Raw genomic sequence first — 27,382 nt, 5'->3', positions numbered from 1 at the left:
ATACTTCTTGCCTCTATATGCCATACAGCCAAGATGAGCAGTGTACCATACATTTCTTTAAATGTTGCACCATATTCACATTGCAGATGCAAACAAACGCCACTTACAGTATACAAAAGATGGTGGGTTGGGCGTTTGTGACTACTTTTAGTAACCAATACAGGTCCATAGAGAAAATAATGACCAAAACTGGGGAGTCTTGCAAAAAGACCCAGTGTTAGGACAACAAATACCCACAAAACTAAAGTGTATTTACAGGAAAGCTCCCAATTTGGGTAATAGCCTAGTGCAGAGTACGTTACCTCCAACAGAGCAGCCTGTCATTAACTCCAAAGGTTTCTATAGATTCATGTCTTGTGTGGCGTGTAGGTAAATAAAGATGAAAGACCAAAGCAAAACGTGTGAGACAAAACGTTCACTATTAAAGACTTGTGGTGTATGCGATTGAATGTGAATGAAATTTGTTTTATATCGGAAAGAATTCAAGACCTTTAAAGGTGCGATTGGGAGAGCACCTGAGAAATATCAAAAAAGGTCTGGAGTCGCATGCTCTTTCCGATCACTTTAGAAAATGCCATGGGTGCTCCACATCTGCCATTAAACAATTCCTGGGCCTTCAATGGGTTAAAAAACACTGCCAGAGATGAGATCTAGCAAATCAAATAGCCAGAGCAGAGATGAGAATGATCTATGATCAACCAGGGGATTCAATATAGACTTTGAAGTCAAGTGGTTTTTGTAATCCTACCACAGTTCCATTCTTTATACTGTTTTTATAACATATGCCTATGCTCTTTGTTTTAGTAATTTGGTATGGATGCTCTATAAATGTGACCAATTGAATAGGACCCTTACACTTAGAATGCATAAGTGTTTGTGGAAAAGAAGGAAAAACACTATTATCTCCCACATTGATTATTGCAATAGTCTCCTAACTGGTCTTCCCAAAACGAGACTCTCACCACTACAATCCATTCTGAATGCAGCTGTGAGGCTAATCTTCCTCGCCAGATGTTCATCGTCTGCAGATCCACTCTGTCAGTCCCTCCATTGGTTACCTGTAACCTACCATATTCAATATAAAATACTTTTACTCACACACAAGGCCATTAACCAAACTACACCAATGTACATCACTTCACTTATCTCAAAATATCTCCCAACCCGACCTCTTCACTCTTCACAAGATCTGCGTCTTTCATCCACACTCATTACTCGCTCCCACTCATGATTGCAGGACTTTCATCGGATTGCACCCACTCTGTGGAATGCCCTACCACGTACAATAAGACTCTCCTCTAGTCTCCAAACCTTCAAGCATTCCCTGAAAACTCACCTCTTCAGGCAAGCGTATCAAATTCCAGAACTGCCCACATAACTTTCATAAACCTTCCTATCAAGTTGCACCCACTCTGCACAGTCCACACATATCCTCACATATCTTCTCATCCTTCCTCTCGAACCCGGTTCATCATTGCTGTATGACCCTATCATACAGCCCACCAAGAAACTTTGCAATCTGGTGGACAACTATGCACTAGATAGAAGCTATCCTTGTGTATCCATGGCTATTTCCCTATAGATTGTAAGCTTGCGAGCAGGGCCTTCCTACCTTTATGACTTTTTGTTATTACCCAGTTTTGATATATCATTGTTTTGTTATATCATTGTTATTTCCAATTGTAAAGTGCAACAGAATTTGCTGTGCTATATTAGAAACTGTTAATAAATAAATAAAAATAAATAAATATAATTGAATGCAACTCCAGCTCCATTCACGTTCATTAAGAATTTACTATGTATGCAGTCACTATGGTGATTTGGATGGACGAATAACCAATGGTGACAGAATGTGAAGGACACGTCATACACAGGCACAGTCATGTGATCAGTAATACCTGGAAACCAGAGGACACACTAAAAACAACAGTGGGCAGAGCAGAACACTGATGACTCCTTATAGATGACGGCGCGTCACGTGATCAGGAAAACCCCGAAGCAGGGCCCTGTGTAACAATTCAATGGAGTCTGATGATGTCACATGTTCCTAGCGCACATGATCATGGATATATAGGCAATTTGTGTATAGGGATCAGCTGCACTGGGACCAATGGGATTCAAGTGAGAGGGATATATACTGGATCTGGGACATTTTTTAGACATGCACATCAGGAGCTGACCCTTAGAAAGACCTGGGGAGGGTCGGAATGCATGGGTGCCCATGGACATGTATGGATGGTGGTGTATTTGGATTATTCTGACATATGAAAGGGACCTGAGGCCAGAGACTCCCCTTGCTGCAACTGAGAGGTACACTGGAGATACACATTTTTAAGAACTGACGTTTGCCAGTTCTCTCTAACAGCCGGTAATTGGCCAATATTTCCGCCATTCTGAGGGTGGAAGTCCGATTGTAAATGTCTATGCCATAATTACGTGGCCATTTTTCTCTTAACAATTTTTTAAGAATTTTTATTTGTATGGTGGTACTATATGCTTTTAAAACTTTTGTGTTATGCAATAAATATGTCATTTATACAGTATCACACTATGTTTTCTGTATATCGTTTCCTTTTCCGGTAACCTCTGAGACATGGCTATTGGCTTTTCCGGTTAATACAAAAGGAGGATCAGTATACTAAAAAGAGGAAATTATATTGTGAACCATATCACCGTGATTCACAGCGCTGGTGAAGCGGTATTCTATGTATCGTTTGTATAGTTATTAGCTCCCCCTAGGTGTTTGGCTGACTACCAGAGGTCTATCCTGGTGATCTGAGTCTAATGCAGATCAGGCCTTAGCTGGCCTGCTTAGTGGTACTAATCAGTGCCCTGGGCCTAATGCCCAGTTCACTTAATTGGTTGGGCAATGTTTGTGCTCTGGGTCTTTAACCCAGAGCACTAACAATATTGGGTCTCAGGCCTATTGCCTGCCTACTCTGGGCAAAGTGGTCCTAGCCTAGCACCAAGACCACACAAAATGGGGCACACACTCCTATCTACCGCTCAGGCCTACTGCCTGCACATGCTCTCAGACCTAATGCCTGGTGACCCAGTGTTCTAGGGAGGATTAAATGTAGTAGGTTAGGGTCCAAGGCCGCCTAACAGTAATATTGGTAGAGACTGCAGCGGGGAACTTTCATCAGTTCTTTTGCATCCCAAGCGCTGCAGCTCTTTCCGCTGGTCTTCAGCTTCTTCCTTGGCTCTAGCCGTCAACCTCCGTCTTCCATGCCCCACCAGATCTTCAGTCGCTGATGCCCCTTTTCTATTGCCGCTGTTTTCTCTTTAGGAGCTCTTCCTTGATTCCTCTCTGATACCCAAATGAACTCTCCCGCTCCTTAGCGTCTATTATAAGATGATGGGAGGGGGTGGAGCTATGACGTGGTGAGCTTCATTCGGCTCACTGCTCCTGATTGGCCACTGGCTCCTGAGCCCTGATTGGCTTGTGATTGGTGCCTTGTGGATTCGGACTCATCCATAATAGCACTGGTAAACACAGTGCCAGCATCTTCCACAATGGCGCCACCCATCAGAACAGGCCTCAACAGGTACAGGTGAGTGACCTTTTGTGTTTCCACTGTTGGGCAATCACCTACATTACTCCCTCCTAAATCCTTTGTAGTCCCTACAAAGTGAGGACTCACACAGGTGACATCACGACCTGCATACTGGGGACCTGGCACACTGCCATTGTAACCACTCCTAATGCCTTGGTAAAGGTGGAGAAGGTACATCAGGTGCTTCTAGAGGACCTGGAGAGTCACCTGGATCAGGGTTCTCGGTTGGCACCCATCATCCCTCCTGTGACTCATCTTCCATGGCTGGTCCCGCTATCTTCACCCTGTTGGTTGTAGATACTGGAGATAGTACTGGTGAGCCTTCTCCCTCTGCTGGGTCGAGAAAGAGGCAGGGTTGCAACATATCATGGTGCAAAGTCCTTAATTGCACAGTACCATCAGTAGTCCACTTGAGAAATGGTCCATCCAATGACAAACTACTATGAATAATGTAGGGCGAGACATTCCATTGTTCGGACAACTTCCCTTCAGGACTAGTCATATGGACCAAGACCCATTAGCCTACAGTAAACAATCCAGTATTCAGAGATCCAGCAAGGGCGTGCTAATGATCAGCTATGAGCTTCTCTGCCAAATCATGCACTGTCTACAGACGCTGACGATGTTCTTCCACCCAACCTTGAGGGTGCAACATGCTCTCATCAGCGACTCCAGAAAGTTGTAAATCTTGGGCCTCCTGGCCCGGACAACCGAAAAGCAAGAAGAAAGGAGAAAACCTATAGTGTTTTAGACCCTATTGTTGTCCAAATCAACTCCTGCACATGTTCTGGCTACCTCTGTCTCTTTTCCTCTTCCAACGTATGATGCATCTGCCCCATTGCCATAGGGATAGTAAGGAGTCTTATGGAACTACTGTACACCATACAACTGACATAGCTTCTCCATTATCCTCCCCTTAAAGCAGGCTCCTTGATCAGAGTGTATACGTTCGGGACACCCATACTGCCACATAAAATGCTCAACTATAGCCTTGGTGGAAGTCTTGGCGGTCTGATCCCGGGTTGAATTTGGTGAAATGATCTGTCATCACGGGGCATACTGATGCCTGCTGATGTAATCCCCAATCAGCACATAGTCACTCATTAGCATTTCCAAGGGACAGCTTGTCCAAATGGTCTGGATGGGTGCATGCTGTTCATTGGGCTTGACTACTCTGCAGAGCCTACACTTCTAGCATAATCTGTCAACTGTGGCCTGTACTTAAGGTGCAAAATACTGGTGCCTCAACCACTTGTAGCCATAACATATTCGCGCCAACCCACAATCGGTCCCAACTATGAAGGACCTTCTGACAAAGGAAGTAAGCCTACTCCTTTCTCACTTGCTTGGCCAATGACCATCCTGGTTCCATTGCCAGATGAGTTTGAGGCTAAAATCCTTCTGTTGTTCTTATGCTCAGTCTTACTCGGTGTTCTGAAGCAGCATCGCTCGCACATGTACATTGTTCACTGTCGTTAATCCAGACTGCTCCACATACATCAAATCAGGCTCTTCCATCTCTTCTTAATCCTCCTCTTCAGTTACCATAGGGTCCTCCCGTAAACTCCAAATTCCATACACAATCACCTGTTCCTATCCACCCTGTACCTTAGCAAACACAGCCCTCAGTCCTTGCAGACTGCCATCGGTGTACAGTACGAAAGTTTCTTCATAATCTGCGTAGCCCAAGATTGGTGCTTCCGTGAGGGCTCTCATCAGGTGCACAAAAGCTGTTTCTTTAAGTTTTCCCCATGCCACCACTTGTGACTTTTTGGTGGTAGCTACTCCATGGAGCAAATCATGGAGCGGTTTGGTGATCCAGGCAACATCTTTGATGAACTGTCGGTAATAACTGACCAGACCCAGGAATGCACGCAATTCCATGACAGTTGTAGGTATCTTCCATTCCTCTACCGCTGCAATCTTGCTAGTTGTAGGGTGGACCCCTCTTTGGACACCACGTGGCCCAGATATTTCAAACAGATGACACTTCCGGGGGTTGAGCTTCAGTCCATAACTCTCCATGCATTGTAGTACCATATATGGATGAACCAGGTGTTCATCCAGAATTGAAGCAAACACTATAATGTCATCCAATTAGATTAGAAGAGCCTTCATATTCAAATCACCCAAACATCTCTCCATCATCCTCTGAAAGGTAGCCGGGGCATTTGTCAGTACAAACAGCATACAGCAAAATTCAAACAACGCCATAGGTGTGATGAACGCCATCTTTTCCTGGTCTTGCATGGCCACTGGCTCTTGAACAAAACTTGTCATAACTCAATGCCGCCAGTGATTCCTCAATCCGAGGCAAGGGGTAGGCTTATTGGATGGTACAGCTATTCAGTCTCCAGTAATCCACGCAGAAATAAATGGCTCCATCTTTCTTCATCACCAGCATGATCGGAAAAGCCCATGAACTCTTACTTTCCCATAACACATTATTGTCCAGCATCTATGACAGCATGGTCTTTACCTTCTGATAGAGCTTTGGAGGAATTGTCTGGTACCTTTCCCTAATGAGCAGTGCAGCTCTTGTATGCATTTCATATTGGAGGTCTTCTGTATACCCAAAGTCTTCCTTATGATGAGAGAAGACCTTCTGCTGCCTCCACAACATCTTGTCCAACTTCTCTACAGTGCTCAATTCACACTCCTCCAGGGAGACGTCAATCTGCTTCCAGATAACTGTCCCATTCCATTCCGCACTAGACTCTTCCTCTTCTTCAAAACATACCAACATGGCCCACAGCTCAGATACTTCTGGATGGAGGAGGATCTTATGTCCTCCACGGATGCTATCTTTGCCTAGGGCCACTACTCTAGCAATGGTAGCTCCTGATGGAATTCACCGAGGCTTGTCACCCAAAATTGCAAAACCGGACCAATATTTTTCTCTCATTAACCACTGACAGAGTTCTAGCTAAGATCATCCCAGATTCAATCCCCAAAAAGCCTGTGGATTGCACCATCACCTCAGATCTACCAGCCACTGATGGGTTCATATCTGAGGGAGTACAATCTCTTAACATGGGGTAGCTCTATCCGTTGATGGTGACTGGTCTTATTGAAGCTCATAGAGTCTTTTGTCACTCCAGCGCCCTAGGTCTCACTCTACCACTCTATTTGTTGAAGAGCCTGTTGGACAGGACGCTGAATGCCCAAGTTCTACCAATATTGAGGACCATTTTCTTGCAACAAAAGCTGATCCAGATGGCGCAATATATTCATGCCGACAATCACTGGCCCATGGCATAGGCCTTTGCTACGGACTACAAGAAGATCTTTCTTTCCCAAATTACATCCACAGATCTCTACCTCCATCCACACCACTCCTACTACTGTAATAGGGAGTTTGTTCTCAGCAATGTGGGTGATAAAACTTTCATAACCAGCCTCTTTAGATTGGAATAATATTCCAGAAAACATGCCTCAGACATGGTGGTCATTTGGGAGCTAGTATCCAACAGGCATTGCTGGTCTATTCCTTCAAGGCAACCGGCCACTATGGGACACTCTCCTGCAAGTTCCGCTGTGTTGACAATGGCTGCATCTCTCTTGTTCTTTTCCCCTGATGCCTGCTGATGTAATCCCCAATCAGCACATAGTCACTCATTAGCATTTCCAATGGACAGCTTGTCCAAATGGTTTGGATGGGTGCATTCTGTTCATAGGGCTTGACTACTCTGCAGAGCCTACACTTCCAGCATAATCTGTAAACTGTGGCCTGTACTTAAGGTGCAAAATACTGGTGCCTCAACCACTTGTAGCCATAACATATTCGCGCCAACCCACAATCGGTCCCAACTATGAAGGACCTTCTGACAAAGGAAGTAAGCCTACTCCTTTCTCACTTGCTTGGCCAATGACCATCCTGGTTCCATTGCCAGATGAGTTTAAGGCTAAAATCCTTCTGTTGTTCTTATGCTCAGTCTTACTCGGTGTTCTGAAGCAGCATCGCTCGCACATGTACATTGTTCACTGTCGTTAATCCAGACTGCTCCACATACATCAAATCAGGCTCTTCCATCTCTTCTTAATCCTCCTCTTCAGTTACCATAGGGTCCTCCCGTAAACTCCAAATTCCATACACAATCACCTGTTCCTATCCACCCTGTACCTTAGCAAACACAGCCCTCAGTCATTGCAGACTGCCATCGGTGTACAGTACGAAAGTTTCTTCAAAATCTGCGTAGCCCAAGATTGGTGCTTCCGTGAGGGCTCTCATCAGGTGCACAAAAGCTGTTTCTTTAAGTTTTCCCCATGCCACCACTTGTGACTTTTTGGTGGTAGCTACTCCATGGAGCAAATCATGGAGCGGTTTGGTGATCCAGGCAACATCTTTGATGAACTGTCGGTAATAACTGACCAGACCCAGGAATGCACGCAATTCCATGACAGTTGTAGGTATCTTCCATTCCTCTACCGCTGCAATCTTGCTAGTTGTAGGGTGGACCCCTCTTTGGACACCACGTGGCCCAGATATTTCAAACAGATGACACTTCCGGGGGTTGAGCTTCAGTCCATAACTCTCCATGCATTGTAGTACCATATATGGATGAACCAGGTGTTCATCCAGAATTGAAGCAAACACTATAATGTCATCCAATTAGATTAGAAGAGCCTTCATATTCAAATCACCCAAACACCTCTCCATCATCCTCTGAAAGGTAGCCGGGGCATTTGTCAGTACAAACAGCATACAGCAAAATTCAAACAACGCCATAGGTGTGATGAACGCCATCTTTTCCTGGTCTTGCATGGCCACTGGCTCTTGAACAAAACTTGTCATAACTCAATGCCGCCAGTGATTCCTCAATCCGAGGCAAGGGGTAGGCTTATTGGATGGTACAGCTATTCAGTCTCCAGTAATCCACGCAGAAATAAATGGCTCCATCTTTCTTCATCACCAGCATGATCGGAAAAGCCCATGGACTCTTACTTTCCCATAACACATTATTGTCCAGGATCTATGACAGCATGGTCTTTACCTTCTGAAAGAGCTTTGGAGGAATTGTCTGGTACCTTTCCCTAATGAGCAGTGCAGCTCTTGTATGCATTTCATGTTGGAGGTCTTCTGTATACCCAAAGTCTTCCTTATGATGAGAGAAGACCTTCTGCTGCCTCCACAAAATCTTGTCCAACTTCTCTACAGTGCTCAATTCACACTCCTCCAGGGAGACATCAATCTGCTTCCAGATAACTGTCCCATTCCATTCCGCACTAGACTCTTCCTCTTCTTCAAAACATACCAACATGGCCCACAGCTCAGATACTTCTGGATGGAGGAGGATCTTCTGTCCTCCACGGATGCTATCTTTGCCTAGGGCCACTACTCTAGCAATGGTAGCTCCTGCTGGAATTCACCGAGGCTTGTCACCCAAAATTGCAAAACCGGACCAATATTTTTCTCTCATTAACCACTGACAGTGTTCTAGCTAAGATCATCCCAGATTCAATCCCCAAAAAGCCTGTGGGTTGCACCATCACCTCAGATCTACCAGCCACTGATGGGTTCATATCTGAGGGAGTACAATCTCTTGACATGGGGTAGCTCTATCCGTTGATGGTGACTGGTCTTATTGAAGCCCATAGAGTCTTTTGTCACTCCAGCGCCCTAGGTCTCACTCTACCACTCTATTTGTTGAAGAGCCTGTTGGACAGGACGCTGAATGCCCAAGTTCTACCAATATTGAGGACCATTTTCTTGCAACAAAAGCTGATCCAGATGGCGCAATATATTCATGCCGACAATCACTGGCCCATGGCATAGGCCTTTGCTACGGACTACAAGAAGATCTTTCTTTCCCAAATTACATCCACAGATCTCTACCTCCATCCACACCACTCCTACTACTGTAATAGGGAGCTTGTTCTCAGCAATGTGGGTGATAAAACTTTCATAACCAGCCTCTTTAGATTGGAATAATATTCCAGAAAACATGCCTCAGACATGGTGGTCATTTGGGAGCTAGTATCCAACAGGCATTGCTGGTCTATTCCTTCAAGGCAACCGGCCACTATGGGACACTCTCCTGCAAGTTCCGCTGTGTTGACAATGGCTACATCAGTCTTGTTCTTTTCCCCCAACATGAGGTCCCATTACCGTGAGGGATGTTAGTTTAACTGCAGTCTCTAGAATCGTTTTGGTACAGTTCCAGACAATATGTCCATGTCGATTACATCGATAACACCAAGTTCCTTCCACATGCCTCCATGGCATCTCTCCATTAAGGATTCTTCTCTTAATCTCTGTGGTCCCACCAATACACTTTCTCGCTTCCAGCCCTGCTTAAGAGTTATTATGCACAATCTTCTAAATAAAGTATTGACTATTCTCCAAAGAGTACAATACTGTAGGAACTTATCAACGACATAATTTGTCAATGACTGGTGTTTATTTGTTCCTCTGATGAAGGCAGTGGTATGATTGAATTTCTGGCACAGGTTATGTGCAACACTAGTTATGTGCAACACTAGTGATATGAAGCATACTGTATACATAATAAAACTCACATTCTGGAGCCAGTACAATATGATCAGTCATTGAAAAGGACTAGAACTGCACTGATAATGTCTCAATGATGGTGAAAGCAGGAGACCCAGGGGCAATGCCATCAAATGTCCCTTACCATGTCCTCTAGATGGCACTTCCACTGAGTAGTAAATACCTTCAGGGATTTTGTTCAAGCTCAGTGAAGGTGCATCATAGAGATGCAAACCCAGTGTCATTTGGAGCAGAGACTCAGAAGCTTGCTGAAACCTAATATATTTTGAATCTGATGCACCATCTGTGAACCACAGGCAGTCAAGGTCAGTGAGCCAGCAGGTAACTTCCACTCAACAGACTGTGTTAATGGTGTTAATTTGATTGGTGACCGCAGTGTCCCCTGGACATTTCCAATTTGGCACAAATTGAGATAGGTCCTCCTGAGCTAATTGTAAAATGTGGGCCCCAAGTAGAAGTACAAAAGCTGACTTTGATCCATAAGGAAAAGGGATAGATACACCTGCTATTTTATGTGAGATAGAGAACCTATGGAGCAATATTTCTATAATTGGCTGCTGCCCCAAAAAGAACTTGAAGGCTACCAGGCATGTGCTGAAACAGTTTAGAGCTAATTTTCATTCAGGCCCCAGAGAACTGATGATCTAGAGCTAATGCACTAATGAATCTTCAAGGGGATACACCATGCAGTTGGGAGGGTTGAGCTGCACAAAAAGCAAGTATCCTTCAAATATCATTACGACTCTTCATTCTGGAGGAGGCAATGTTAAAACATACAGACAGATAGTAGAATCGATGCCTAGAAGGATTCAAAAATGATTAAGAGGCAAAGGGTGGCCCAACAAAGTACCAACCTGGTTGTCATAATATGTTGGCCACTCAGTGTTTATACAGTGCTGTATACTTCATATACAGTATATTTCCCTGCTAATTATTTCACATTGAAACATGGCCTGGCCAGAAAGGTAAAACTTAGCAAGAAAATATATCTTGTCCTGGAAGTGGCTGCTGATATCAGTGGTGTAATTGTCTTATACTTATAATTCTATTGATCTTTGCTAGAGACATTGAGTAAGGATCTAAGAGTTTGGAAAGGAAGGAATAGTAAGAGCTAACAAGAGACCAGAATATTTGGCTCTCCATATCTCTGAAAGATAATAATCATCAAGAAATGTTTAAGAAAAAGGTCACAAGACTCAGATGAAATTCAAATTTCTCATTGTCACAGAAATGGAGAGCTTCATATCAGACCCAGCTACAGTATATTCTCCCTCATTATAATGACAAATAGTAATTTTAAATACAAAATATTCTGCATTTGGGTTTTTTCTGACTCAGCACCCTTTGGATTATTATAAGCCCACGAGTAACATTCAGAGAGTGGTTATTCTAAAACATGAGGTTGACAAGACTGGGAGAATTACTGGGTGTGAGAGATAAAGTAGATAGAGGCACCTGTAATGAACAATTCATTATGCAACACAATTCACCATACTATATTATTATTATATTTTTTTGACAATTGAATCCAAAAAAATGTTTGTTACAAGTTAAAACAAATATTGTTTAAAAATATGTTTTAGAAATTCTATGGCACAAATGTATTAATCATTTCAGCACTGGTAATCAGGAAGAGACAGTAGTAAAATGGCTATTTATTAAGCTTATAAATGCAGGATATATTGTAATATCTCCTATGCTACTATAAGTATCACACACCAATAGCCCCATACAAGGTCTGCTATTTATCAAATTTTCAAGACTAAAAGTGCTCCTGAAGTGTTTGCACTTTAGCAGCAACACTTGTGGGACAGAAACTGGCAGTGTAAATTTTTTTAGCTGTGAAAGTAAAGGTTTTAGATTTGCCAGGACAGCTGCTTATCTGTACAGCTGTCCATAATAGGGAGTATTGGTATAAAGGCATAAATTCCTGTTCAGAAATTGCCATGAATAGCAACTAAAGGCCTAATTCAAACCTGATCGCAACAGCCATTTTTTTTTGCTAATGGCAAAACCATGTGCAGTGCAGGTGGGGCAGATGTAAAATGTGCGGAGAGAGTTAGATTTGGGTAGGGGTGTTCAAACTGAAAATTAAATTACTGTGTAAAAATTAAGTAGCCAATATTTGCCCTGCACAGAAACAAAATAACCCACCCAAATCTAACTCTCTCTGCACATGTTATATCTGCTCTACATGCAGTGCAATATGGTATTGCCCATTAGAGAAAGATTTTGCTGCTGCGATCAGGTCTGAATTAGGTGCACTAGTTTTGAGGCATTTAACTACATTTTGATAAAAGTTTCCTAAAGTCTTTATCATGTAAATTAGCCCATAACAATTCCTCCCATTCTGAAATATTTTTAAGGACAAGCACCAATTCGCTCTGGCAGCCGTGATTTTGCTGCCAATTGCAGTCTACAGGTGGTACAATCTCCAAGCTGTTTATGGCTGCAAGTGATTGCTGGAACAATTACTATCGAATGGTAAAATACTATTATTTGATTTTAAACAATAATTATATCAAGGCCTTAAAGTTGCAATGAGCCCCAGTGTTATAAGCCAGGGTTTGTATAAACCAGAGGAGGCATAATTCACTTGCATGTCATATTCCCATAAGATCCACAGTGTGTATTACCAGTGTAACTAACCAAGGCTGGTTTAGCCGGGTGTTAATTGCAACACTTGAGTTTGGATTCCACGCATTTTGCCCCCCCTCCCCCCCTGAATTAGTGCTGGTACTTTGTTAAATTTTAGTTATGTTGCTTTATTTGTTTTTGATTTTCTCTATAAATACAAGTCAATATAATCAAGTTGATGATTATTAAAACAACTCACTTGTCCAATATGCAGCCACATTACGATATTAACATGTATAATTATATTCTTTACATGTACTTCAGCATGAACGCATTTGGGTTGTGCAACTTAACATATGATAAACACAGAATAACCATGTGTAGCAAGTGCACAATTTCTGCAGTCTGCATTTTATATTTATGTTAAGGCCACAAATGCATGCAACTGTTAATGAGTTTTACAATATGAACTGAATGACTAAAATTACTTCAACATATATATTACTTATATTTTTAAGTTTACATTATTTTATCCCAATAGATCTCTTAATTGCCCTCTTTACAGCTTTATTCTGTAGACTGTATATCAGAGGGTTTAACATGGGTGTAACTACAGTATACTGTACAGTGAAGATCAGCTCAATGACCCTGTATTGGTCTGTTGGTGGCATCATGAAGACACATGTAGCTGTCCCATAAAATATGGTGAGGACCATGAGGTGGAAAGAGCAGGTGGAGAAGGCTTTTCTCTGGCCATATCTGGATTTAATCTGTATTATGGTGCTAATAATTACTATATAAGACAGTAAACTGCAGAAGAATGGTCCAAATCCAAGTACCAATAATTCTAGATAAATCACTATAATAAACACCTCCTTGTCAGAGCTTGCGTTTTCCATGAGAGATTTAATATCACAGAAGTATTGGTGGATTATATTTGAATAGCAGAAAGACACACTTGTGGCTGATAATATAATAAGCAAAGAATTTAAAAATCCACATAGCCATTAGAGATGAGCGGGTTCGGTTCCTCGGAATCCGAACCCCCCCGAACTTCAGCCTTTTTACACGGGTCCGAGGCAGACTCGGATCTTCCCGCCTTGCTCGGTTAACCCGAGTGCGCCCGAACGTCATCATCCCGCTGTCGGATTCTCGCGAGGCTCGTATTCTATCGCGAGACTCGGATTCTATATAAGGAGCCGCGCATCGCCGCCATTTTCACACGTGCATTGAGATTGATAGGGAGAGGACGTGGCTGGCGTCCTCTCCGTTTAGATAGAGAGTGAGACACTTGATTTACTAGTAATTTAATTTTAGTAATTTTGGGGAGCATTAGGACTGGAGTACTCAGAGAGTGCAGAGTTTTGCTGATAGTTATACTAGTGACCACCAGTTTTATTTATTATTTAAAATCCGTTCTCTGCCTGAAAAAAAACGATACACAGTCACATACCATATCTGTGCTCAGCCTCAGTGTGCTGCATGATTGATAATATCATCTATGTATATCTGACTGTGCTGAGTGCTCACTGCTCACACAGCTTAATTGTGGGGGAGACTGGGGAGCAGTTATAGCAGGAGTACATAACAGTGCACACTTTTGCTGCCAGTGTGACTGACCAGTGACCACCAGTATATTGTCTGCCTGAAAAAGTTAAACACTCGTGTGGTGTTTTTTTTATTTTATTCTATAAACGCATTCTGCTGACAGACAGTGTCCAGCAGGTCCGTCATTCATTATATTATAATATATACCTGCAGTAGTGATATATATATATTTTTTATATCATTATCATCCAGTCTATGCTAGCAGACGCAGTACGGTAGTCCACGGCTGTAGCTACCTCTGTGTCGGCAGTGCTCATCCATAATTGTATACCTACCTGTGGTGGGTTTTTTTTTTCTATCTTCTTCATACTAGTAGTTTAGGAGTCTGCTGACAGTGTCCAGCAGGTCCGTCATTATATAATATATACCTGTCCTGCAGTAGTGATATATATATATTTTTTATATCATTATCATCCAGTCTATACTAGCAGACGCAGTACGGTAGTCCACGGCTGTAGCTACCTCTGTGTCGGCAGTGCTCGTCCATAATTGTATACCTACCTGTGGTGGGTTTTTTTTTCTATCTTCTTCATACTAGTAGTTTAGGAGTCTGCTGACAGTGTCCAGCAGGTCCGTCATTATATAATATATACCTGTCCTGCAGTAGTGATATATATATATTTTTTATATCATTATCATCCAGTCTATACTAGCAGACGCAGTACAGTAGTCCACGGCTGTAGCTACCTCTGTGTCGGCAGTCGCTCGTCCATAATTGTATACCTACCTGTGGTGGGTTTTTTTTTTCTATCTTCTTCATAGTAGTAGTTTAGGAGTCTGCTGACAGTGTCCAGCAGGTCCGTCATTATATAATATATACCTGTCCTGCAGTAGTGATATATATATATATATATTTTTTATATCATTATCATCCAGTCTATACTAGCAGACGCAGTACGATAGTCCACGGCTGTAGCTACCTCTGTGTCGGCAGTGCTCGTCCATAATTGTATACCTACCTGTGGTGGGTTTTTTTTTCTATCTTCTTCATACTAGTAGTTTAGGAGTCTGCTGACAGTGTCCAGCAGGTCCGTCATTATATAATATATACCTGTCCTGCAGTAGTGATATATATATATTTTTTATATCATTATCATCCAGTCTATACTAGCAGACGCAGTATGGTAGTCCACGGCTGTAGCTACCTCTGTGTCGGCAGTCACTCGTCCATAATTGTATACCTACCTGTGGTGGGTTTTTTTTTTCTATCTTCTTCATACTAGTAGTTTAGGAGTCTGCTGACAGTGTCCAGCAGGTCCGTCATTATATAATATATACCTTTCCTGCAGTAGTGATATATATATATTTTTTATATCATTATCATCCAGTCTATACTAGCAGACGCAGTACGGTAGTCCACGGCTGTAGCTACCTCTGTGTCGGCAGTGCTCGTCCATAATTGTATACCTACCTGTGGTGGGGTTTTTTTTTCTATCTTCTTCATACTAGTAGTTTAGGAGTCTGCTGACAGTGTCCAGCAGGTCCGTCATTATATAATATATACCTGTCCTGCATTAGTGATATATATATATATTTTTTATATCATTATCATCCAGTCTATACTAGCAGACGCAGTACGGTAGTCCACGGCTGTAGCTACCTCTGTGTCGGCAGTCACTCGTCATCCATAAGTATACTAGTATCCATCCATCTCCATTGTTTACCTGAGGTGCCTTTTAGTTGTGCCTATTAAAATATGGAGAACAAAAATGTTGAGGTTCCAAAAATAGGGAAAGATCAAGATCCACTTCCACCTCGTGCTGAAGCTGCTGCCACTAGTCATGGCCGAGACGATGAAATGCCATCAACGTCGTCTGCCAAGGCCGATGCCCAATGTCATAGTACAGAGCATGTAAAATCCAAAACACCAAATATCAGTAAAAAAAGGACTCAAAAATCTAAAATAAAATCGTCCGAGGAGAGTCCACAAGGAGAGTCCAATTGTGTCGGTTGCGATGCCTGACCTTCCTAACACTGGACATGAAGAGCATGCACCTTCCACCATTTGCACGCCCCCTGCAAGTGCTGGAAGGAGCACCCGCAGTCCAGTTCCTGATAGTCAGATTGAAGATGTCAGTGTTGAAGTACACCAGGATGAGGAGGATATGGGTGTTGCTGGCGCTGGGGAGGAAATTGACCAGGAGGATTCTGATGGTGAGGTGGTTTGTTTAGGTCAGGCACCCGGGGAGACACCTGTTGTCCGTGGGAGGAATATGGCCATTGACATGCCTGGTGAAAATACCAAAAAAATCAGCTCTTCGGTGTGGAAGTATTTCAACAGAAATGCGGACAACATTTGTCAAGCCGTGTGTTGCCTTTGTCAAGCTGTAATAAATAGGGGTAAGGACGTTAACCACCTCGGAACATCCTCCCTTATACGTCACCTGCAGCGCATTCATCATAAGTCAGTGACAAGTTCAAAAACTTTGGGCGACAGCGGAAGCAGTCCACTGACCAGTAAATCCCTTCCTCTTGTAACCAAGCTCACGCAAACCACCCCACCAACTCCCTCAGTGTCAATTTCCTCCTTCCCCAGGAATGCCAATAGTCCTGCAGGCCATGTCACTGGCAATTCTGACGAGTCCTCTCCTGCCTGGGATTCCTCCGATGCATCCTTGCGTGTAACACCTACTGCTGCTGGCGCTGCTGTTGTTGCTGCTGGGAGTCGATGGTCATCCCAGAGGGGAAGTCGTAAGACCACTTTTACTACTTCCACCAAGCAATTGACTGTCCAACAGTCCTTTGCGAGGAAGATGAAATATCACAGCAGTCATCCTGCTGCAAAGCGGATAACTGAGGCCTTGGCATCCTGGGCGGTGAGAAACGTGGTTCCGGTATCCATCATTACTGCAGAGCCAACTATAGACTTGTTTGAGGTACTGTGTCCCCGGTACCAAATACCATCTAGGTTCCATTTCTATAGGCAGGCGATACCGAAAATGTACACAGACCTCAGAAAAAGACTCACCAGTGTCCTAAAAAATGCAGTTGTACCCAATGTCCACTTAACCACGGACATGTGGACAAGTGGAGCAGGGCAGACTCAGGACTATATGACTGTGACAGCCCACTGGGTAGATGTATGGACTCCCGCCGCAAGAACAGCAGCGGCGGCACCAGTAGCAGCATCTCGCAAACGCCAACTCTTTCCTAGGCAGGCTACGCTTTGTATCACCGCTTTCCAGAATACGCACACAGCTAAAAACCTCTTACGGCAACTGAGGAAGATCATCGCAGAATGGCTTACCCCAATTGGACTCTCCTGTGGATTTGTGGCATCGGACAACGCCAGCAATATTGTGTGTGCATTAAATATGGGCAAATTCCAGCACGTCCCATATTTTGCACATACCTTGAATTTGGTGGTGCAGAATTATTTAAAAAACGAGAGGGGCGTGCAAGAGATGCTGTCGGTGGCCAGAAGAATTGCGGCACACTTTCGGCGTACAGGCACCACGTACAGAAGACTGGAGCACCACCAAAAACGCCTGAACCTGCCCTGCCATCATCTGAAGCAAGAAGTGGTAACGAGGTGGAATTCAACCCTCTATATGCTTCAGAGGTTGGAGGAGCAGCAAAAGGCCATTCAAGCCTATACAACTGAGCACAATATAGGAGGTGGAATGCACCTGTCTCAAGCGCAGTGGAGAATGATTTCAACGTTGTGCAAGGTTCTGCAACCTTTTGAACTTGCCACACGTGAAGTCAGTTCAGACACTGCCAGCCTGAGTCAGGTCATTCCCCTCATCAGGCTTTTGCAGAAAAAGCTGGAGACATTGAAGGAGGAGCTAACACAGAGCGATTCCGCTAGGCATGTGGGACTTGTGGATGGAGCCCTTAATTCGCTTAACAAGGATTCACGGGTGGTCAATCTGTTGAAATCAGAGCACTACATTTTGGCCACCGTGCTCGATCCTAGATTTAAAACCTACCTTGGATCTCTCTTTCCGGCAGACACAAGTCTGCAGGGGTTCAAAGAACTGCTGGTGAGAAAATTGTCAAGTCAAGCGGAACGCGACCTGTCAACATCTCCTCCTTCACATTCTCCCGCAACTGGGGGTGCGAGGAAAAGGCTCAGAATTCCGAGCCCACCCGCTGGCGGTGATGCAGGGCAGTCTGGAGCGACTGCTGATGCTGACATCTGGTCCGGACTGAAGGACCTGACAACGATTACGGACATGTCGTCTACTGTCACTGCATATGACTCTATCCCCATTGAAAGAATGGTGGATGATTATATGAGTGACCGCATCCAAGTCAGACAGTCCGTACTTATACTGGCAGGAAAAAGAGGCAATTTGGAGGCCCTTGCACAAACTGGCTTTATTCTACCTAAGTTGCCCTCCCACAAGTGTGTACTCCGAAAGAGTGTTTAGTGCCGCCGCTCACCTAGTCAGCAATCAGCGTACGAGGTTACATCCAGAAAATGTGGAGAAGATGATGTTCATTAAAATGAATTATAATCAATTCCTCTGTGGAGACATTCACCAGCAGCAATTGCCTCCACAAAGTACACAGGGAGCTGAGATGGTGGATTCCAGTGGGGACGAATTGATAATCTGAGAGGAGGGGGATGTACACGGTGATATATCGGAGGATGATGATGAGGTGGACATCTTGCCTCTGTAGAGCCAGTTTGTGCAAAGAGAGATTAATTGCTTCTTTTTTGGTGGGGGTCCAAACCAACCCGTCATTTCAGTCACAGTCGTGTGGCAGACCCTGTCACTGAAATGATGGGTTGGTTAAAGTGTGCATGTCCTGTTTATACAACATAAGGGTGGGTGGGAGGGCCCAAGGACAATTCCATCTTGCACCTCTTTTTTCTTTCATTTTTCTTTGCGTCATGTGCTGTTTGGGGAGTGTTTTTTGGAAGGGCCAGCCTGCGTGACACTGCAGTGCCACTACTAGATGGGCCAGGTGTTTGTGTCGGCCACTAGGGTCGCTTAGCTTACTCACACAGCTACCTCATTGCGCCTCTTTTTTTCTTTGCGTCATGTGCTGTTTGGGGAGTAGTTTTTTGGAAGGGCCATCCTGCCTGACACTGCAGTGCCACTCCTAGATGGGACAGGTATTTGTGTCGGCCACTTTGTTCGCTGAGCTTAGTCACATAGCTACCTCATTGCGCCTCTTTTTTTCTTTGCGTCATGTGCTGTTAGGGGAGTGTTTCTTGGAAGGGCCATCCTGCGTGACACTGCAGTGCCGCTCCTAGATGGGCCAGGTGTTTGTGTCGGCCACTAGGGTCGCTTAGCTTACTCACACAGCTACCTCATTGCGCCTCTTTTTTTTCTTCTTTGCGTCATGTGCTGTTTGGGGAGTATTTTTTGGAAGGGCCATCCTGCCTGACACTGCAGTGCCACTCCTAGATGGGCCAGGTGTTTGTGTCGGCCACTTGGGTCGCTGAGCTTAGTCACACAGCTACCTCATTGTGCCTCTTTTTTTCTTTGCGTCATGTGCTGTTTGGGGAGTATTTTTTGGAAGGGCCATCCTGCGTGACACTGCAGTGCCACTCCTAGATGGGCCAGGTGTTTGTGTCGGCCACTTGGGTCGCTGAGCTTAGTCATCCAGCGACCTCGGTGCAAATTTTAGGACTAAAAATAATATTGTGAGGTGTGAGGTGTTCTGAATAGACTGAAAAAGAGTGAAAATTATGGTTATTGAGGTTAATAATACTTTGGGATCAAAATGACCCCCAAATTCTATGATTTAAGCTGTTTTTTAGGGTTTTTTGAAAAAAACACCCGAATCCAAAACACACCCGAATCCGACAAAAAAAATTCGGTGAGGTTTTGCCAAAACGCGTTCGAACCCAAAACACGGCCGCGGAACCGAACCCAAAACCAAAACACAAAACCCAAAAATTTTCCGGTGCACATCTCTAATAGCCATACGGCAGCCATGAGTTTAACACAATGATTCCTGCTGAAGATACGGTGATAGTGTAATGGTTTACACACTGCAACATACCGGTCATAAGCCATTACAGATAAAAGGATGACCTCAGTGCTAGCAAATGCATCACAAAAATACACCTGGGTAAAACACTGTATGAAGGACACTGTGTAATTCCCAGACAGTATCATATAGAGCAGCTTAGGGATGGTGACTGTTGTGTAACAAATATCTATTATGGACAAATTACAAAGGAATAGGTACATTGGGGTGTGTAAGTGTTTATCCATATAGAAGACCATAATTTTAACAGCATTTACTATAAGACCTGCCAGGTATAATAAATGAAGCATATTAAAACATAATGATTTATATGCTGATGCAATAAAAAAAAGCCGCAATATGGAACTCTGGAAGTTGGGTGTGGTTTTCCATGATTTTCCATGATATTCTGGGAATTTCCATGTTCCCTTAGGATTCTCGATGTTCATTTTTTTGTGCTTTTTAAAAAAGATTGGCATCTTAATTTCCCTATATTTCTTGACAGTAAACATCCTTGACAGATAACTTCATCAGGATGGCACTGAAGTAAAAATACAACATGATAATCAGTCAGTGCTCTCCTAGTTATCTATAAAATAATTATAGATTTCTGCAAATGAAATAAATCAAGTTATGGAATTCACATACATGGAATTCACATCCCAACCATTTAAGCATTATAGAAAAATTTATTTCTCAAGCTACAAATACATACGTCTGTGTACAGCTTCCATATTGTTCTACATGTTACTATGCTGAATATAAAGCCCAATGAATAAGGGATTATACAATTTACCTAGAGTCAGGAGATCTAATTGGAACACTTATAAAAAGGTGGTTATCACAAAAGTATGCAGTTCTGTATGGATGCTGTAATACAAATCAACAGTAAAATGAATTTCCTTGTTGAATTTAGATAGTCTGGTTATTTTGACATACAGAGCATTTCCGCTTACATGTGGACTGGTTTTCAGAGGAGTTCAAATTTATAGATTTAGGAAGTATTTAAAAGGATGTGGTTGGGCCCATTGGAGAACCAGGTACATAACAGAAAGGTGAACATCACAATCCTAACTGTAAAAATAACAATTTTCTTTGGCGGAGGAACAGTAAGGACACAAGAAGAAGTAGTAAATAAAAATAAAAGAATTGGTAAAAATATATAGGAGAGATGAGAATAGGGTATACAAAACATAGACAGAAATGAACCAAGGAGATAAAATAACACCCACAATACAAAAGCACACAATATCAATTATGTTCTCGAATAGAGAGTCCTTCAGTCCCTATATTTCAGTAAGGGTATTCTTCCACAAATGACAGACATTTCAAAAAGTACCTCAGAAAAGATAAAAGTGCACAGTAGAGTGATTCTGATACCACATTATAATTGGATAATAACAAAATGCATGAAAAGTCCTAATAAATGGTGTGGTCTACACATTCAGCTAGACAGGTGCCCTTATGGCAGAGGGTCCTGCGTATCCAAAGAACAGCTTCCTGCCATTCAATTCCACTGCCTCAAACTGATCTTTGTACCCTTCTGGATCACATATAAATCAGGAAGAGACTTTTCACATTGTGAAACCGCATTAAAAGTTTAACTATGTAAAGACAATAAAATGTATTGACAGAAGATAGAGGAAACTGGACTCCTAGCAGATATTGTCGTCAACAAACATAAGTAGACGTACAGGTATTTACAAGTGTGTAACCCCAGGCATCGCTGGAACATCAGCATACAACAGCCCACAGGTAGTTCCAACAGCCAGATCCTCTCCTTTCTAACGCATTTTGATACAAGGTATCTTTTTGAAAGCATAAAGAGAGTCTCCCTGATAAAGAATTTATACCACTTCATCCAACTAACTGGTAAAACCTAAAGATAGATATCAACCAGCTAATCTAACAGGGATTGGGTAATATACATACAGTATAGGTGCAATAACAGAAATCAAAAAGCAACAATCCACAACATGGCTTAAGGAATCCTACATATTCCAGCATTTTTATTGAATGTTCCATTTCCTATTTGCACCCTCAAATACCCACTAGAATAAATCCTGGCATTGAAAAATGACACTTCCAGTTTCTGTGGTCGCCGGAAGAAATGCGCTGTATTCTCGTTCCCACAAAAACTGCTATTGATAGCCTGAAGTAGACCATACATAAGGTTCCTAAACCCAGGAATAAGGGACTAGCTTGCAGTTTTCCCAGTCTTCCATCTTTACTGAAAGCAACGGATAATAGCTCCCCCCGGAAGAGGTGCCAATAATCATTAACCATCCTTTACATTAATAGCCATAACGGAAAAGGGTCTGTATAATAGTGGAACCGACATCCATATTTGGATGGACTACTCTGATGTAGATCACTTTTAAACATAATGAAAGGCGCTACCATGCTGAGGTTTCTAGTACTATACAAGATAAAGAAAAATTCTGATGCACTCTCTATGCACTAAGAATACTGATAGTCAAAATACTTTTGATAAACTATTCACCTTCAAGTGTACAATACTGTATATACACAAATATATATACAAATATAGAGGAAAAATGGGGGATTGGACAGGTTACTACAATGCTGACTACATAAGACCTTGATTAATAAATATATATATATATATATATATATATATATATTGTGTTCTATTTATGAAGGTCTTTCATTATGGCATTGGCACCCCTCCCATTTACCCTCTGGTGTTTTAATTAGCACAGGTTCCAGGATTGCTGACTACATGTTAGAATGGGCTCTATTTTAAAGGTAACACCTGGATACATTTATATTATGTCTTGGTATTAGAGATGTTAGGGACCAATCTTATGAAGTTCACCTGGATGTGGTTGATGGGCTGACATACATGATTAAACATGTGCTAAGCACTAAACTAATACTCCATGTTAATTGTAAGAGTTTACTAACTCTCTGTTTTCTATTCTGCTACCGAGATCATTTACATTCAACCATTCTAGTATCCAAGCCCAAGCTTTTGAGTTTATTTAGCAGTCTGCGATGTGGGACAGTGTCAAAAGCCTTACTAAAGTCTACTTAAGCTATATATATGGCTCCACCTTTAGCTATTACTTTAGTCACACAGTCAAAAATATAAATAAGGTTTGTGTATCTATTGTATACTTGAAGGTGAATAGTTTATCAGTATTCTTAGTGCTTAGAGTGTGCATCAACATTTTTCTTTATCTTATATATACTAGAAGGCTCAACATGGTAGCACCTTTCATTGTGTTTATTAATAGGGTATGCAGTCCAATCTCCACATTTCCCTCTATATTTGTGTATATATTGTGCACTTCAAGGTGAGGCTCCTTCAATTTGGTATTGGCACCCGTCTCATATACCCTCAGGTGTTTTAATTAGTACTGAGTCCTACACCGATGACCGCATATTAGAATGGGCTCTATTTTAAAGGTAAGTCCTGGAGACATTTATATAATGTGCGAGTATTAGAGATGTTAGGGACCCATCTAATGAAGTTCACCTGGACGTGGTGGATGGGTCCACATATTTTGCCAAACATGCTAAGAACTTAACTTAAACTCCATGTTAATTGTAAGAGTTTATCAAACTTATTTTGACTATCAGTATTCTTAGTGCATAGAGTGTGCATCAGCATATTTCTTTATATTATGCAGTGGTAAGAGCACAAGAAGACAGAATGGAGAAAAATACAAATTTAAAGAATTTGTAAAAATATATAGGAGCAGGGAGGAAAGGGTTTACAAAACAAAGACAGAAATGGGCCAAGGGTTCAAACAAATTATGGAAGCACACATAAAGCAATGGAGGGTGGTAAAAAAAAGACTTTGGTTGAAAATTATCTTTCAGATCAGGAAAGAGAGAATTAATATTCAGACAATTTACCATTCTAAATTCAGACATTCATCAGGGGGTGAACCAGGTCTGCCTTCAGGGTAAAACATTTGCTGGGACCTAAAATAATGTATGATTTCTGCAAGAAATTATGCTGTACCAAGCCTAGCAGGAATGTTGGTGCTGATCCTTCCCTAAATGTGTATTTGGGTGGGTCTACTGTATATCTTTTAAATAGATGCTTATGGTCAACCCCTGGTGCTAGTTGTGAACTGTTAATGATGATGATGGTAGGTGGCCACAAGAGATGAAGATATGTTGCTCCTACAACTCACAAAATGAAATGCATTAACCACTTATAAAAAAAACTAATCAACATATTAAATTTAGGAATTAGCTATTTCCAGCCATCAATATGATATTTATCTTCTCCCACAATCAGTGTTGTAGAGTGATAATAAAAGAGCGGGTCCCAGCTTGTGTTACAATGACACAATGAATGTGATAATATATAATAAAAAATACACCTCTGGGGAACAGTATATAATTGGGCAATTACATAACTGATCCTTTTTGTATTTCAGTTTAATTATGATATAATTCTGCAATTCCCACTTTCCTTTATTAGTTATATTTTCATGAGGTGAGTTGGGAGTTTCACCTTAATCATCATGATGTCAGAATTGTATACATATTGTGGAATGGTATGCTGTTTATTTACTAAATATAGGAAGTAAAGCTAAACATTCTTCTAGTTAACAGATAACATAGTAAAGAAAACATTAATAGCCTTCCCATTACTTACTTTTACAGCTAATAAATAAAGCTTTAATGCAGAGTGGGGCTACTTCAAGCTACCCTTCTGGATCAGAGTTCAAGTTTCATGGCTCAAATAATGCAAAGGGTTTGAGAGATTGCTTGGGTAGGGTGTAGAATTACCATCTGCAGAATTATTATCTAGTTATGCAATTTAGACATATTTTATATTTTATTAACAGTTTCTTATATAGCGCAACAATTTCCATTACACTTTACAATTGGAAACAATGATCTAACAAAACTGGGTAAAAACAAACAGTTATAGTGGTATGAAGGCCCTGCTCACAAACTTACAATCTATAGGGAAATAGGCATTCATACACAAGAATAGTTACTATATACTGCACCAGACTGCAAACGTTCCTGGTGGGCTGCATGATATGGCCAAATAGCAATGATAAACAGAGGTCAGGACGAAGGGAAAGTGAATGAAGAGAAGATATGTGAGTATATGTGTGGTCTGTACAGTGAAGATATAATTACATAGGAAAGCTTATGAAGGTTAAGTGAGTGGTTCTGGAATTTGATAAACTTGCCTGAAGAGGTGAGTTTTCAGGGTACGCTTGAAGATTTGGAGAATATAGTCTTATTGTGCATGGTATGGAATTCCACAGAATGGGTGCAGCCCGAAGTAAGTCCTGCAATCATACATGGGAATTTCATGAACTGATCAATCACAGCTGCGGGTTCTGGGGTCCATCCGTTGCTGGCACGGTTGCTCGCGGTGCTGTGGGGACGCAGCGTGATCACCGGCAAAGGTGATGCAGATTCTGGGAGCCGGTAGTGCGGGGACCAAATGGCCAGAGGCGCCGCTGTGTGTCTTCAGTATAGGAGGTGGCCATGTTGGAAACCAAATGCAGCACCTGTGAGCAACTGTGAGCACCTGTGGGTAAGTATTAGCAAATCTTGTGCTTGTGCTGCCTATAAGTAGGCTGGTATTATTTCACTCTTGGCCAGTGCTTTGTTGTAGCTACTCTGTACCCTAGCTCTGTGCTCTCCCTGTGGATTTCTGTGTGATTCCAGTGGTCCTGATATCGCCTCCACTCCCAGAGGTCTGCCTACAGTCTTCATCGTAAGTGATCCACCAGCTCCCTGCTGTCCTGTCAGTCAATCACTCTCCAAGTGGCAACACATGGATTACAAGAGGCATGTGAGAGGTTACCCTGTTTGTTCAGTGACTGCCTGCTATACTCACACCGCCTGTGAAAGTTTCTACTTAATTCTGGTCCTTGTTCTCTCATCAGTCAGCTTAACCAAATCTTCACCATTGTCGTCTGCTGCAGCTCTTCACAGTGCTTCAAGTGTAATCTTCACAACCTGCAAGTACTCCTTTCAGCATTTGTATCAGTTTGGCACCAATCATTTATTTATATTGGACAATTCTTCATTAATCTTCAGGCACGTTATATCTTATTCATATGAACATTTCTTCAATGCATCCTTAATACTAATACTGCTTATCTTTATGCCATTCATTGCAATACGTCAGTTTATATATGGTAATGATTGTCATTTAACTCCTTATTGGAATTGTTGCCTATTAATAAAATATATGAAATGGAACTATCTTTGTCCTCACTGTTTTCAATATACTCCAGCACATACACCTTTGGTTGGTCCAAGGTTAACAGATTCACAAAATCAGTCGGTCCTGACAGTAAGCACTGGCAACATGGATCCATAAGGTGACCAAGCTGCAGGAGGCGGTGCTATGGTAAATATTATTTCCCATCTGGATAATCAGGAGTCCATACAGACACAAATATTTCAGTTCAAGCAAACTATGGCAGAACGTCTGGATGCTCTTCATACAGCTATAATGACAACACCAGTTCAAGTTCCAACTCCAGTGATCTCTGCTTCCATAGAGGTTCCTCCAGTGATGGTGCCTATGTCTCATCTGCAGTTACATTCGCCACGCAAGTTTGACGGGACTCCAAAGCTTTGCAGAGGATTTCTGAATCAATGTGAGATTCAGTTTAAACTGTTGTCTGCTAGTTTTCCGTCAATATAAGATTGCATATATCATTGCCCTCCTGTCCGGTCAGGCTTTGTAGTGGACATCACTGCTGTGGGAGAGGGGAGACCCTATTCTTTGTAATTATAATGAATTTGTATCATCCTTCCGGAAAATCTTTGATGAAGTGGGAAGAACCACCTCAGCGTCTTTGGAGATTCTACGCCTACATCATGGCTCATGCCCCGTTACTCAATATATTATTCAATTTCACAGCTTGTCTTCAGAATTAAACTGGAACGAAGAGGCTCTGGTCGCAGCATTCTGGAAGAGACTCTCAGATAGAATCAATGATGATTTAACCATTCGTGATGTGCCAACTAAGCTGGACGAATTAAATTCCATCTGCAATAAACTTGATCTACGTTACAGAGAGAGTTGTTTATAGAAATCCAAGCTTGAGCAATTTAACTCGCATTTTCAACCCAGACCTCGACAAGATCCTTCTTTGTCTCAGACTCTTGTGATGACAGAAGAGCCTATGCAGATCGGACGCTCTCGTCTTACAGAAGAGGAACAAATTTGTCA

At 42.2% G+C, this 27,382-nt stretch overlaps 1 protein-coding gene across 1 annotated transcript; it reads right to left on the bottom strand.

The window, feature by feature from the left end:
* Window positions 1–13,169: 13,169 nt before the first annotated feature.
* On the bottom strand, window positions 13,170–26,519 carry LOC134944332 (olfactory receptor 1C1-like). The gene is made up of 3 exons (XM_063932911.1): window positions 26,417–26,519; window positions 20,183–20,356; window positions 13,170–13,609 (listed from the first exon to the last, which is right to left on the bottom strand). The coding sequence occupies exons 1-3, from the start codon at window positions 26,517–26,519 to the stop codon at window positions 13,170–13,172; spliced, it is 717 nt and encodes a 238-aa protein (XP_063788981.1).
* Window positions 26,520–27,382: the final 863 nt, after the last annotated feature.

The sequence above is a fragment of the Pseudophryne corroboree genome, chromosome 7, assembly GCF_028390025.1.
Source record: "Pseudophryne corroboree isolate aPseCor3 chromosome 7, aPseCor3.hap2, whole genome shotgun sequence".
Lineage (NCBI taxonomy): Eukaryota > Metazoa > Chordata > Amphibia > Anura > Myobatrachidae > Pseudophryne > Pseudophryne corroboree.
The sequence above is the reverse complement of the archived record's forward strand: the minus strand, read 5'-3'. Positions and strand labels throughout refer to the sequence as shown.

Bases quoted from the DNA above. Each gene is read 5' to 3' on its own strand.
- LOC134944332 (XM_063932911.1), bottom strand. From the start codon at position 26,519: ATGGATCCATGTTGCCAGTGCTTACTGTCAGGACCGACTGATTTTGTG. The intron at 20,357-26,416 runs GTGAGGACAAAG...GTTACACAACAG, and splicing joins GCTGGAGTATATTGAAAACA to TCACCATCCCTAAGCTGCTC. The intron at 13,610-20,182 runs GTATCTTCAGCA...TTATATTATCAG, and splicing joins TAAACCATTACACTATCACC to CCACAAGTGTGTCTTTCTGC.